This window comes from Aptenodytes patagonicus, chromosome 2 (genome assembly GCF_965638725.1).
Source record: "Aptenodytes patagonicus chromosome 2, bAptPat1.pri.cur, whole genome shotgun sequence".
NCBI lineage: Eukaryota > Metazoa > Chordata > Aves > Sphenisciformes > Spheniscidae > Aptenodytes > Aptenodytes patagonicus.
Genome location: NC_134950.1, coordinates 149,547,023 through 149,561,360, shown reverse-complemented (window position 1 = coordinate 149,561,360; position 14,338 = coordinate 149,547,023). Strand labels below are relative to the sequence as shown.

Here is a 14,338-nt window from a genome sequence, read left to right as displayed (position 1 = left end):
AAAGAAAGCAGAGACCTTTTTTCTGTGATAATGTTTCAAAATACAATTCCTATCTAAAAATCAAATTACAGATCTTAATGTAGTTAGCAAACACAATCCATAAATGAGTCAATGCTTCATATGTAGCAGCATCTGTTACTAATGGAGCACAATGGCTATTGTAGATATGTGCAGAAAGCAGGAGACAAAATTAGCAACGCAACACTGAAACACAAAACCTTCTAATGGAATGATATGTCAAAGAAAATAGACATAGCTAGAAAGAAGAGGAATGGAATAAAAACAAGAAACTAGGAATTAATACAGATGAGAAATTCTCTTCTCTCCAGATGTTTCTTTGTGATTTTTTTCATCTATACAGAATAGTTGGCTCTCAGTTTGACTCCCAAGCCTCAGATAACTCCCCTGCACACTTATCTTTTGAGTTACAGTCAGTCTCAGAAGTTCAAGAAATTAAAAACTGTGTTTTATTGCTGGAGAACAATTTTACTTCCTGTACAGATAGTATCACTAGTGATTTCTGTCCTTTATAATTTAAAATTAATACAAAACACATTTAAAATGACCATTTAAAATTGAGACCCCATTAAATGTCTCATCATGCTGTTCAGCATGATTCTCTTTTGTGGTCAGCTGAAAAGAAATAAACGTATTGACAGAGTATGTATTCCAAATGCAATAAAATTACACAGATAAATATCTATCAGAATGGTATTTAACCAGATGCCATTTGTCTCAGTTCCACATCATAAAATGACCACACAGCAAAAGTCGATTGCACATCACTTATTCTCCTAAATGGAGAAGAAACATTGTCTTTGAGTTATCTTAAATTGTAAAGAACTGAAAACAATATAAACATATTCTTTGAAGTATATATTTGAAATGTATACGTCAAAATATATACAAAGTATATACTTCGAAGTCTCCTTTTTTGTCTAAGGAATGTCTTCCAGTCTAAAGGATGGAAGTCAGTTACCATCTTAATCACTGTTATAAACAAAATTTATGTATTTTCAAATATTTAGGATAAGGATAAAATCACCTGCAATGAGCCACTGTCCTTCAAAGCCCTCAAAGAGGATACTGGGTATTAGCTAAAGTTCTGTCTTACAGACTCTATACTTTCTAAAGGAGGCTTCTGGACTCCATAGATGGCTATTAAAAGCATTTGGAAATACCCAATCTTCAGTTTACAGAAGCCTTTTAAAAACAACTTACACAGAAACCTTAATTTACTTTTTTTCCTTAGTACAGAACAACCCTTCTTTCTACAAGTTCACTTAAGGGGCCCTAGAAGCTCTGCGACATAAAAGCACAAGAAATCTCTAATAAATGTGTGAAAACGTTGAAGCCATGGTACTACAGTCCTCTGTGTCTTGAAGAAACACCTGATTCCACCTAACACTAACTATTCTGTTAGCCCCTCCCAGCTACTTTAATCACACATTCAACATCCATAAAGTTCTTCCCCAAATTAATATTTAAACAAATATAACTATATAAAAATGTATTTTATCAGTATCTACATGACTTTTTGAAACTAATAAATTTTACCTCAGAAATAATGTAGTGTTTGCAAACCAATTTGGACTTTTATCACTGAAATTCTGTGACCAATAATATAATAACATAAAAATAAATTAACCTGGTCCCAATCTGTGTTCTCTTCACGATCTTCAAAATAACCTTTCAGATAGTCTCCTTTTGTATGGTTTCCTTTGACTGGAATATTTCTGGTTCCAATATCTCTGATTGCCATACTATAACGTCTTCTTTTGTGACTGTGGAATTGTCCATTTACAGTGCAGGTCTTTTTGGCTGTAAGCACATTTAGTAGTTGTTCTAGTTCTAGTAATTCATTAGAAAGCAGATATGTTACCATGGGAAAATACACATTTAAAAATATAAAACCAAAAGTAATTGTTAAAATTTTGTTAGTTTTAACATTAATTCAACTCCTAGTTTTAATACTTTTTTCTCTCCTCAGTTTGGTACTGTAGGTAGTTTCTGTTTAACACCTCTAGAAGTTCAAGACACCTATATACTCAGCCTTTCCTTCTTTACAGTACCACACTCAGATGTTTTGCCTATGACTATCTCAGAGGAAAACAGATGTGACTGAAAGGCAATTCATCTTCCATTTAATCATCAATCTCTGCCAAAGTCATCTACAAATTACTGCTAAATAGCTTCACCGTTCTTCAAATTTTCCCATGTAAGTGGAACACCATGCTAAGACGCCATAGCCAGGTATTTGGATAGTCCAGAAAGACCAGGAAGACAGATCCTTTATAGGATGTCCTGAAAGGAATCTTCAGGATGCTCTGCTGCCCTTCGCACTTCCGAAGTGGAACACGGGGCAGCGGATTTTCTCTCTCTGGTTAATCTGGAAGTGTGCCTGTTTACAGTGCTGAAGTAGGAAGGAGGGAGCCAGGATCCCTAATCCAAACCTGAGACAATGCAGGGATGTATCCCATGACATAGCCTGAGTGCAATGGGTGTGCCTGCTGATGAAATGCTTGGTTATATGAGGGGGCATGCTCTATCCTATCTTACTTATCACCTTCCTTCACCCCTGCATTTTCAAGATGAAGCCATAGTGATAGTATCTGTAAACCTGAATTTGTCCATCGGAAACAAAGGCAGTCCACAAATTAATTTCAAAAGAATTTAGATCAACGAGATTAAGAATGTTTCCACATGATAATCCTTTATTTTTTCATGTTGTTATTCAGAAAAAGCAAATGGTATAATCTTAACGGTAAATCTTACAAAAAGGCTTGTGATGAGACGTTTATCTGCTTTCTTTGTCTTGAGCAAACAGATCTGAATGGAGCTGAAGCTAGATTTTTTTTCTAAATGTAGTCAACTTTAATTTTCTTTTTTTCCATGCTGCCAGTTCCTTGCTCTTTCCTGCAGTTACTATTAAGAATTTAAATAAATTTAAAGGGACAATTTAATTAGCTTAGGCTTAAAATATACTTAAACTGTAACAAACTGGTTAAGAATATTTTTTTCTTTCTCTTAACGACACCTTAACTCCACCAACCATAAAGTCTTGCTATTGTCTTCACTGGGGCCTGGATTTCACCATATATAGCTATTTAGTAGCACTGTGCCCAGATGGCTCCATCCATTCTTGTGAGACAATTATTCTAGAAGATTTGGCTTGGCAATTTTAAAGGAAGGGTTTTGCTGCAAAACCTATTTATGCAAGTACAATCTAGGAGTCCAAGTTTAGGGCTGAGGATTTTGTTCTTTTTTTATTATTTACTTCTGTGATTCAATGTACCTCTGTGTAACCCAAGAGTGGTAAAAATGTTTTTACTTATGCTTAATTCAACTTTTTAAGCTGTTTTAACCCATACTTAATGTAACTTTTAAAAAGTGCTTTGAAAAGCTTGTCAAGTGTTGCTATTAGCAGTTACCACAAACAAGGAAAAGTAGATGTGTTATAATAACCTTCTAAATCCATACTTGGCCCAAGTTGATGGTTTAGCTTCTTAAATGGCTAAGCGTGCAGAATCTTTTACAGAACTTAACAGCAGCTGCTGAGAGCTCAACACTTATGTTTTCTATTTTTTTTTTTCATTTTTGGACCACTTTGAACTCTCCTATACTTCTATTTATTTATGGTCAAGTAGCATTTCTGATACATCTAGCAACAGAGCTCCTGAACAAAATGAACTTTGCATATTCCAGACTCACTGACTGGGTACTAAGATCAGAAGGTGGGTAGGGAAGTATAAACCTTAAAGAAGTTTTCAGGTACAGAAGGCAGATATCAGAGAGCATTTGGTCAAAACAGAGTGGCCTGTGTCTATTTCATCTTTTCTGGGGGTACATCTACACTGAGGTGTGAGTGACTAAGGTGTCTAATCTGGCTACCGTACATGAATTATCCCATCTACCCCTAAATGAGTCTTGCAATGTATCAAGATCTGCATAAAGAAGCAATGTAAGCAAGGCCCCAGTGAACTCTGCCTTCACAGCTAGATTGCCACTCTCAGAGCTCTCTTGGGTAGTTCAGACTGTGCTGAGCAATTAAGTCATAAATTAATGCGACGGTACACATTTAATAATCACAGTAACAATTTGTTTTATACCTCTCAGAGAATTATCAAAATAAGTTTATTTTTCAACCTTGTTTTTCAATTTAGAAGAGACTACTTAACAGCTTTAAAATGAGATGGCATTTAAATCTAAAATGAAGTGTAAAAAGTCCTTTAGGCATTTAAAGATAGTTTACATCAAACGTGTGTTGCAAAAGGCAACTGGAGACGGTTAAATAGCTTACCTGTCACTTGGAGCTCAGTGGTACTGTTTAGAGAATTGAAAATATATTTTATAAAGAATTCTGGGGAGGGCAAACTTGCTTTCCCCATACAGACTCCTTGGAGAGCTAGAGTAATGATTAAAGCAGCCAGGCGTGGAAGAGTGTTTTCATCAGCACCATCTCTGTCCATTATTTCAGCATTTTTCTCCAGAGTACTCACATCAACACACTGAAATCAGGAGAAAACAGCATGAAGACAGCCCTGGTCACCTCCATTTAAATAATCAGAGTGACAGGAAGAGAAACTGGAGAGAACACTGTCACAGACACCCAGGGTAGAAAAAATACTAAGATTAAAGCTATAATTGACAGCAGGACAGCAAATGTGAAAGAGAGGACATTTTCAGGAGAACAGGTATAGAATAAAAAAGCCTGACATTTTATTCAGTGTCTGATGGGGAAGAAGTATAGTCCTTCATTCAGGTTATTTTTGCTTAGTGTTATTTTCATGCTGTTTCTATTATCCCTGTGTCCTCCTCAATTGCATCTACATCTACTTCCAGAAAGTGGCAGAAAAGGGAGGAATTTTTGTTAAGGCACAAGAAATTGACTCAAATAATACAGACTTTAACTCTTTATCTCAAACTTCAGAAAGAGTTCTCTCAACGTTTTTAGTTCCCTATCTATTAAGTGGAATCAATAATTTGTTATGGGGCAGTTATCTGGGGACAATATGGAAAGATATAATTCTGCAGATAAAGGGTGACTTCCTTGCTGGGTGACAAAACAGGAGCAGTAGACCGTCATGTACACCCATGTGTGTGGACGTGTGCAGGTCTGAAGTGAGGGAGCAGGGTACAGCTCTCTCGGTTACCTGGAAACTTATCCCTGTTTTCTTCCATTTCTGCCTTTCTTGGTTATTTTCACTGCAAACAGTTGGGGTTTGAGAGAAACAAGAAAAATTGGCGAAAATTATTTAAGTTCATTTGTCTCTAACCCATATTAACTAAATTGAAAAGTCAACTAGATGAGCCAGTACAGTAATATTTTATTTTACACATACTCATCACTCTATGTATATGCCTTAAACACTGCAGAGAGGAGGCTGGCATTTCTTTGCCCGTCCATCCATTACACATTTATATTTCCACACCCCGAAATTTCATCTCTCATTTAAAATAATATATTAGATACTATGACTTAGAAGAGGATATTTAAACATATAAAAAGCCACTAAAAATGCTATTCTTCTATTACTACCCTGCATCATTGGCCCTTTTCCATTACACAAGTGTTGTGATTCTAAGCATTAGATAGTCTATAATGTTTTTAGTACTTTTCATAAAAAAAAACTGTTTTCCCTCATGTCAGTGAGTGGTGAAGTCTCAGTTACTGAACAGGCTTGACGACTGATTATACTGCCAGCATAAACAAACAGACCAGACAGTAAAGCACTTTATGGATTGTTATTCTATCTTGACATGCCAAATACCCACCGATGTCTCTTTACAGTTGCCCAGATACCATTGGAGTTCTTGGAAATCGGCACGTTCACCAAGACTCAGAACCAAAAGTGCTGGTCAATGAATAATTTATGATGGGAAACAATTACACAAAGAACACAGAAAGAGGAACTGGAGGCCCTCAGCATTCTGCTGCACAGCAAGGACTCCTAGCCATCTTCTGTTTGCGTACAAAATTCTACTACAGTATGGTGTAAATTAAAATCTAATGAAATGAAAAAGGGCAAATTCAAACTTTGCAATAAAGCAAATTTAACTGTATATTATGAACAGATCTAGGGGCTTCTCACAGCAGGTCAACCTGTACTTTAGGAGTTATTTAATCTGGCAAAAACTTATTTTATTGCCCATTACAAGGAAAGCAATTTTTCTTTAGATTGTGAACTCTAGCATATTATTCTATTATTTTATAGACCTTACTTGAGATAAGGAATAATAAACAGTGGTGAGAAAACTTGCTGCATGTTTTCTGACTTGAAAAGGATGTTTTCAGCTGAATATACTTAATATGCTTTTTTTTTTTAACTTTAAATTTAAGCTTATCTGTATCACTCTTTCTACAAGGCATATTCGTGCTGGTAGATAATTAGTCACAAATGTATGTGTCCCAACTGAAGGAAACCATCATATCTTTGGACAGATTCCTTATTCCACCCTGCTTTGGATGGACATGGGAGTGCAGGGCCTGGCAAGGATCTCATCACAGCAAAATGATTCATCATTTCTGCTATACAGCCAGATCAGTTTTGGAGCTGTTCTGCTTTATACCATTTAAATACAATCACTGCTAGTATATCTATACTAATAAATACAAGAGATGAGAAAGTATTTTCTGTCCTTGAAGCCAAGTGCAAGATTTTGCATCTACACAGCTATGCTCTTTTCCATCTGCCCTAAGCAGGGCAACTGCATCTAAATTACCTATTGGTAATGGTCCCTAATACGCAATATCTCCCCAACCATGTCTCAGTGGACTCTGTGGAAGTGCTAGGTAGCACATGCCAAAAGCAAGTGAAGGAGAAGGCTAGTATTAAACAGCATGTACAACAAAAGACCAACGTTCAGCCTGTGCTCTCACACTGTTATTTACCAGTTTTCTGGAGGACCATGATACTGACACAATGTCTGAACTAGCTTTAAAGGCATTATATTAGTAAAAAATATGAATTTATTTTTACTTATGTTTTCTTTACCTGGGTTTCAGAAGTTTTAAAATGTTGCCTTACTGCAGCCAAAATATCTTCAGTTTCATTCCGTGAAAAATAATAACAGTCTTCATCATGTCTTAAACTAAGCATACTCTGTAGGTAAAATTTATAATCCTTATTATTCAAGCTGAGTTCTGAAGAACACACATCTCTGTGATGAAGAATGTAGTAGAGAAGAATAAGAGAAATTCTCTCAAATACTTCTTCACTGAGATGGTCGTCTAAATCTCCACCAGCTACTAGTAACAAAGCATCTGGTTCAAGGCACTGTGAAAAAACAAAAATAAACAGAAATTCAACTCAAGTAACACATTGCCAGTCATCTGCAAATACAATTAGAGAGGAGAACAGGAGAATTCAACTCATATTTAAGGGATCGAACGTAAGCTTACATAGATGCAGGCTGATAGAATGGCAGGAGGAGGGTGCAGGTAATTCATTGCAGTTCTATGGCTGCAAGATCACACCGTGTTTTTTTCCAGAGCCCCTTCTGGTTTTAAGTATCCAAGGTAGAGAATTGAAAGTCAGTTCTTCAACAGATTATATTTCTGGTTATAAATATATTAGATAAGGGCTAGGGCTATTCATATTTTCACCTGTGCATTCTGTATATGTTTATATTGTAAGACAAAGACCGTATCTGGACTGTAGTTAATTCAGGGTATGTAAACAGAAGTTATATCATATTCAATGCACTGTTAAGAGACTTAACTGACCCTGCAATCATACAGCTATTTTTATTTTTTCTCAATGAATTCTGTTAACTGGAACAATTCAGTGCAAAGAGCCAGCACAAGGTCTCAAGACCATTTAGTCCTCAAAATGCATTTCAAGAGGGACTGAAATTATATACTCACCCTGTGCAGGCTTTCTATCTAATAACAGATTTTTTAATACATACATACATGCATATATATATATATATATATAAACACCCCTCAATTTTTCTTGATACAAAGACACTTTCCAGAAACTTTTGCCAGATCAAGCAGAAGTTAGTCTTTAAAATTAGACCAGAAGACTAATAGAGTTCTGTGTCAGGCTATGGGAAATAAGATACTGAATTCCAGAATAAAGAATCTTTCTTGAAGAGATCCTGTAATTATTGTCATTCATTGTGTAGCTGTTTTTTTCCAACTGGCTCCTTTCCAAGCATGTTATAGGTGTGTCAGCTAATCTCAACTATTATGGTGGAGCAGCCAGACTGTACATTTCAGAAAAGAAACTGCAACACATGAAGGTACCATGGGAGGATCAAAACTGCACTCTAATAACTTCGTGAATCCAGACAGAACCTAGTTTGTCAGACTAAATTGTTTGTGGCTACAAGCATGATGTGTTGGTCGGTGTGGATCACCTTGTATGTTAGTTCATTTTCCTACACAGAAGCTGAGTAGAATCAAACACACATTGTTGTGTTCAGAAGCCAATATTCCTTGAAGGAATTGAGAGAGCTGCTACTTTTTAATAGAAATAATTCTAATGAAAATTCTCACAAATACTCAATCTAAAATAAAGAGAACTGTGGATGGTAATTGCCAAAATAAATATTTATACTCGTAAATAAACTAGATGACAGTATGATCCACTATGCTCTGCTTACATTGTCTATCAAGATCTATAATTCTAACTTTTTCTAATGCATGTCTCTGAGCATTAGTATTTGGGCTAGGAGGAATATAGATATTCTGTTTTCTGTCCCAAAAGACCTCAAGTTAGTCAACCAGCCTTTTCAAACACTCAATAGTAATACAATAAACATACTGCATGTAGTGGAAGATTTTCAAAGACTTCTATAACATTTCAAAACCCAGTGAGGATAAATTGTAATCAGTGAGGCTGTTGTTTGCTCTTGCAAGGAAGATGACTGAAAAGGAAATTGCTAAGTGGAAGGAAGCAGGTGCATTGTAAAAGATGCAGCTACTCCATAGTATATGGGTAGCCCCTAGACAGTGACCTTTGACGAGATATCAAGAGGATATAAACTGGTTAACCACTGGTTTTTTTGCTGTTACTAATATTTTACAGGCATAACCATCTGCATGGCCTTCGTTTAGAAATGCTTATTTGCTATAAAAAAGAGGCCAACTTTGAACCTGGGCACTGAACTCTGAGTTTCTTTTGTTTAAGAGACAAGAAATTAAAAAAATTCTCTTACCACTGCAAGAAATATATGACTTTTGCGTGCTTAGAAGATAAAGAAGTGTCAGATGCCATTCAATAGCTGCCAGCCCCTGCCCAAAGAGTCTTGGGGCCAATACGTAACAACAAACCAAAAAAGGGTCTAAAAAAGTGTTAAACTTCACTGCTTTTAAATATCCATTGGAGACATCATTAAAAATGAAAAAAAAAAAATCTGAAAACAAAGTCATGTGGTATGACTGGAGTCCTGGATTTAGAAGGGAAAGTTGAGTCTGAAATCAATTAGTTATTCCCAACAAGTATGGGAAAGAAAATGCCAAGCTAAGGTGGGGCATTCTGTTTCGAATTTTGATGATCTTGAAGGATAGTGCTTCTTGCACAGTTTTTGCTACCTTGGTTTACCAAATCTTGTTAAATCATCTTGGAAGATTTCAGCACAGTGCCACGTGGCCTGCGTGTGACTGAAGACGCCATCTCTCTCTCATGGATTTTCCATAGGGAACTATGTTCATGTGGCACTGGCAGTACAGGATGTGTGCAGTGTTACACAAAGTGTGACACAGCCAACACTGAGAATTACTGGAAATGGTGAAAGTCCTCAAATTCTTCCCACAGAAAATTTCCAAGATGAAGCCTAAACAGAGTGGAAGTCCTGACCAAAGTAAGCCCTAGCTAAGTTTCACTTAAATTTCTTCCACCCAAGGACACAGTGGGCATGCTCTCCACAAATACATCACAAATACAAGAAAAAATATGGCAATCCAGAGAAGCAAAACAAAGAGGGAGAACAAGAAGGCCTAGACCCCTGTTTTGTGAAGCTTAGGAGGACTCTATACCCATTACTGTTTAATACATTCTGAGCTTTTGATCTGGGTCCATATCTGGTACATATCCATTGCCCATATGTGCAAAGAGAAAAACTGCACAATCTTCTTCATAAAAATTACCTATTTAGGGAGTAACAGGCACCTACATTATTTATGTATGAAATTTCACATTGTGGCTCATATGAAAAATGGGAGCATTTGCAGAATGGGCCAATTAAGTGAGTAGTTGTCTACTGCATGGGAGAGAAAGATCTCCATTTCATTGGCTTGGCAGATTGCCAAGAATAGTATATTCTGAAAGCATTCACCTTTATGATCATCTTTGTAATTCTGATATAAAGTGACACTCTGTTGTATGGAGGTCACTGAACAATGCCAGAGCTAGAGCAACGTTAATCAAAACCAAGACTGACCAAGCCCTTTGTAGTCCCTTTCAGCTAAGTTGCTTGCTTACCACTGTCTCCATCCTACCAGAACCTACGATCTTACTACACTCGTTCCTTTGTCAAATTGGGAATAATTTCTGAGAATATTCTGCACTCAGCTAGACAACCAAACCTTCTGTGAAGCTGTACCCTGGACTATTTCCAGTTTCAATTTGGATTTGTAGATTCATTGTTCTGCCTTTGATTTTCCTTGACCTGAACTGCTTACCAAAACCCTCCCCTAAATCTTGAATATTTCAGTGAAGTGGCACATAAATCTGAGACAATCCTGTCTGGGTTTTATTTTTATGAACTAAAATCCAGAACAAAAAAAAAATGGCAGAACCGGTGCCCAATTTTTACCTGTCTTTCCACAGTGGAAATCCCCTGTGTCCCAAATTCAAGCTCATGCTTTTATAGTTAGATCAGGGTAAAGTAGAAAAATCTCTGTTGGAAAATAAATACTTGACAGCTTTTAAAGGAAAATTATTAGTGTTATGCGACTGAAGCATGGAGTTTTTAAGGAATGCCTTTCATGTTTGGAATATCTCTTCATGAGCTCAAACAATAAATATTAATAATTCAGAATGAAACGATTAAAGCAGGGACAAATTTTTGCTGCAACAACAAGCCCTTTACATGTTTAGGTTTTGTATTCAGGAGAGTATCTCTCTAATAAATAATTTTATGACTCACTGACGATCCTGTAAAGATATCCCTCATTAATTGAAGCACTAACCAGATTACAATCCTCTTGCATGCCATAAATCCGCTGTGGGCACTCAGCTCTCTCCAGTAACATTTTGACCAGTTCTCGTGAGTGGTTCATGTGGAGCTCAGTGTTGTCAGCTGCAAGAACGCGTAAAACTTCCATCAGATAGCCTCGGCTGGGAGCATAGCTGCCATCCTGCCCATGCTCTTCCCCAGGCTGTCCTTCAGCAATGAGCACGCTGAATATGAAAGCAGAACATACCACCCCAAGAGCTGGATGCTTGGTCAGAAAACACATCTCCTCTTCCTGCAGTGCGTGATCTGCACTGAATGTTGGATTGTTGTTTGCACTTCACAGCCTGAACTTGAAACCTGAGGAATCTGAATGGTAAAGGGGAAAAAAACCCCAACCCTTTAATTAGTGTGAATGCAATATGTTTGAAAGGATTTATTAATTGGTCGGCTAAGCTGATTTGCAGTGACAAGCTGTTTTAGAACAACAGGGAGCCTGTAACGGCTTTACAGCCCAGAACAGCAGGAAACTAAGACAACCATGGCCTTAAAACTTCTGTAGAATTACCAACAAGAGGTTGACGCAAAGTGCCCTTCCCTCCTCATAAAAATAAAGTGTATGGTTTTCATTTCAGTGTTATGTTATTGCATTCACTAATAATCCTCTTCAGTAAGAACAGGAAAATACCATAGCTTTCACTTTCATTCCATTATGAAACAGGTTTTTAGTAGCAAAAATAGTTGTAAATAAAGATTACTAGTCTAATTCTGATATGAATGTGCAGTAATTATGTTACATGGCAATGATATAGAGCAGGTTTTATTTTCAAAACACTTTATCAACATTACCAAACTCCAGCTATACAACACAAAACAAGAATGAACAGGATGTACTTAAACATTAGTGATACTTTAGGATCATTCGAAAGAGTTACAAAACTAAGGTCATAATTTCATTCCTAGAACTCCATGAATAAACAAGACAAACACCAGAAGCAACAAGTTTAACTTGTTAACTCTAGATACAAAAGACATTTTGTACTGTAAATCTGCCTTGTCACTATACTTCCTAATATACCATCGCCTCTGCTTTAACAATAATCTATCTCAATATCAAAGCACAAGAAACATAAAAGAGTTTCACTTCTGTTTTCCACAAAGAGTTTTTCATTTTATTGGTGGGCAGATGCTGCAGTGACATACATTTTCAGATGATAATGCACATGTGTTAAACAGCCATACATAAGTTCAGCTTCTTTTAACTGCAATATGATACGTGTGTGTCTTATTTTAAAGGAAAGTCTGCTAACAAAGTACTAAAAATGAAAAAAGAACTGCTGAATTCAAATTGGCATTCACTCAGATAAAGGTTAATATGTTTTTAGATGTTAGGAAATCTTTTGGTGTTTAGATATATTTTACTGTTAGCAGTTAGGAATATGTATCATTCTTACGAGGATGCACTTATTTCTAAACACTATTTTCTTACCTTCTGAAGAGAAAAAGAATGTTTGTGTATCTAGCTTTGTGGCCTTCTGAATCCTCAGAAGTATTTAGCTGCTGGAAGTCCAATGTTTTTAAAATTCCTTGATGGTGCTCTGGAAGCTGGAGAGGATTAGTTTATTGCTGCCTTGCAAAGTTTTCAGTTGCTATGGAGAGAGCTGCTCTTAAGGTAACAATGGAGGTGGATAGGAATTAGTACACGTTCTTCTTGGCAAGTTCTAAGCATCACGTTATTGAATGTATTTCACATATTTTAGTAGTTTTATGTAAACAGTCTCCATTTTAGCAGTGCAAGATGTATAAAATCTACTAAAGAATGTATTTCATTACAATGGATAATACATGCAAGCACTCTAACTGTTCTCTACATTACTACATTTTCTGAGCAATTTTACAACAAACCTGAATTTCTTTTTTTCATTGAAACATTACTTCTTTTTGCAAATATGAGAACAGAATAGAAATCAAAATCTTTTCAAGCACCTCCATAGAAAAATGGTATTTTTCTTTGGGAAACACTGTCCATAGAGAACAGGCTCTTTCATCCCCACTTACTCTGTGCCGCATTCGCATCAATTAAAAAAGCTGGGATAGCGCAGACTGCGGTGAAAAAAATTTCTTCTACTCAGATTTTCCAGAGGGATGCTGTTACAAAGTCAACATTTACGTCACCATGCTATTACAATATTATTGCACTGGAAGTTAGTGAAAACAGTCATGACTGACAGATTTCCACAGCGACAGGTACACCAGTCATATCATTCTCCCACCTCCCAAACCTTCAGCGTGGTAATGAAGAATTAGCATCTCAGTTGGCTCAACAAATCCTGTGAAGCAGTAAGCCTGTAGTAATAGAAACGTCATAATTCTCTTTAAAGCTAGATTGACAAAATCCTGGGTTCTAAAATGCCGGTAATGTTTCCTACAAGGTGGTGAGCTCAAAGGGAACAGCCTTGCCTTAGTAAGGCTGAGAACTGGCAACTGATACTGAATATAAAAAAAATTTAAACTGACTACACCAGCTTGAGTGAAGTGCAAAATGTAAACAAATGTTCTCAAAAATACAAAGTACAAGTACATGGAAGTATGTACAAACTCTTGTGTGATTAAGGCTGAGCATTTTAAAAATCAGTCCTATTATTAGATACTCAAGTACAAAAAAAACCCCCCAGATTTGTACCAAAATACCTTTTATTTTACTTCATAAATTACAAAAGATATTTATCAAACTAACATTGCCAAATACGCAACTTTAAGCAAACAAGAATTACAGGAATTTTCATCTCAAAAATTTATTTTTATATGTATGACTGAAAAGCAGAAACACATGATAATACACATCTCCTCTAGCTTTTATATAATTTGCTCTGTGAAACAAAGCTAACTACGTCCAGATTTGTTCCACTAATAAAAATAATTCCTCAGATAATGAGGGAATAGCTTCCAGCACTTAATTCTGGGGATTGCTCAATCTCCAAACACAGAATAGGTTTATCTGTATATAATTTGGTGTTTTGTATATAATTACAAATTGAAACTAAGAATTCATTCTATCCAATTAATGTGTACAAACAGAGGGTGAATTGTTTCAAATTGTTGAGAGAAGCTAACATTTAAAAACACATTTGATGATTTATAACTATTGAAAGCTGCTGAGAGATTTACATAATACTGGCTATATCTTACATTAACGTTTATATTACAGAGT

The 14,338-nt window shown here is 36.2% G+C and overlaps 1 protein-coding gene across 5 annotated transcripts in view; it reads right to left on the bottom strand.

Annotated features, from left to right (window-relative positions):
• SLC39A12 (solute carrier family 39 member 12) overlaps positions 1-12,694 on the bottom strand; it is a 35,810-nt gene extending 23,116 nt beyond the window's left edge. For 2 of the 5 annotated variants that reach the window (XM_076331647.1, XM_076331649.1), the window contains exons 1-5: positions 12,617-12,694; positions 11,144-11,496; positions 6,996-7,277; positions 4,301-4,508; positions 1,649-1,851 (exon numbers count right to left, since the gene is read on the bottom strand). In XM_076331647.1, coding sequence (XP_076187762.1) covers positions 1,649-1,851; positions 4,301-4,508; positions 6,996-7,277; positions 11,144-11,413 — 963 coding nt within the window. In that variant the 5' untranslated portion in view covers positions 11,414-11,496; positions 12,617-12,694. The remainder of the gene's footprint in view (positions 1-1,648; positions 1,852-4,300; positions 4,509-6,995; positions 7,278-11,143; positions 11,497-12,616) is intronic. The other 3 variants (XM_076331650.1, XM_076331648.1, XM_076331651.1) reach the window with 3 other exon arrangements.
• Positions 12,695-14,338: the final 1,644 nt, after the last annotated feature.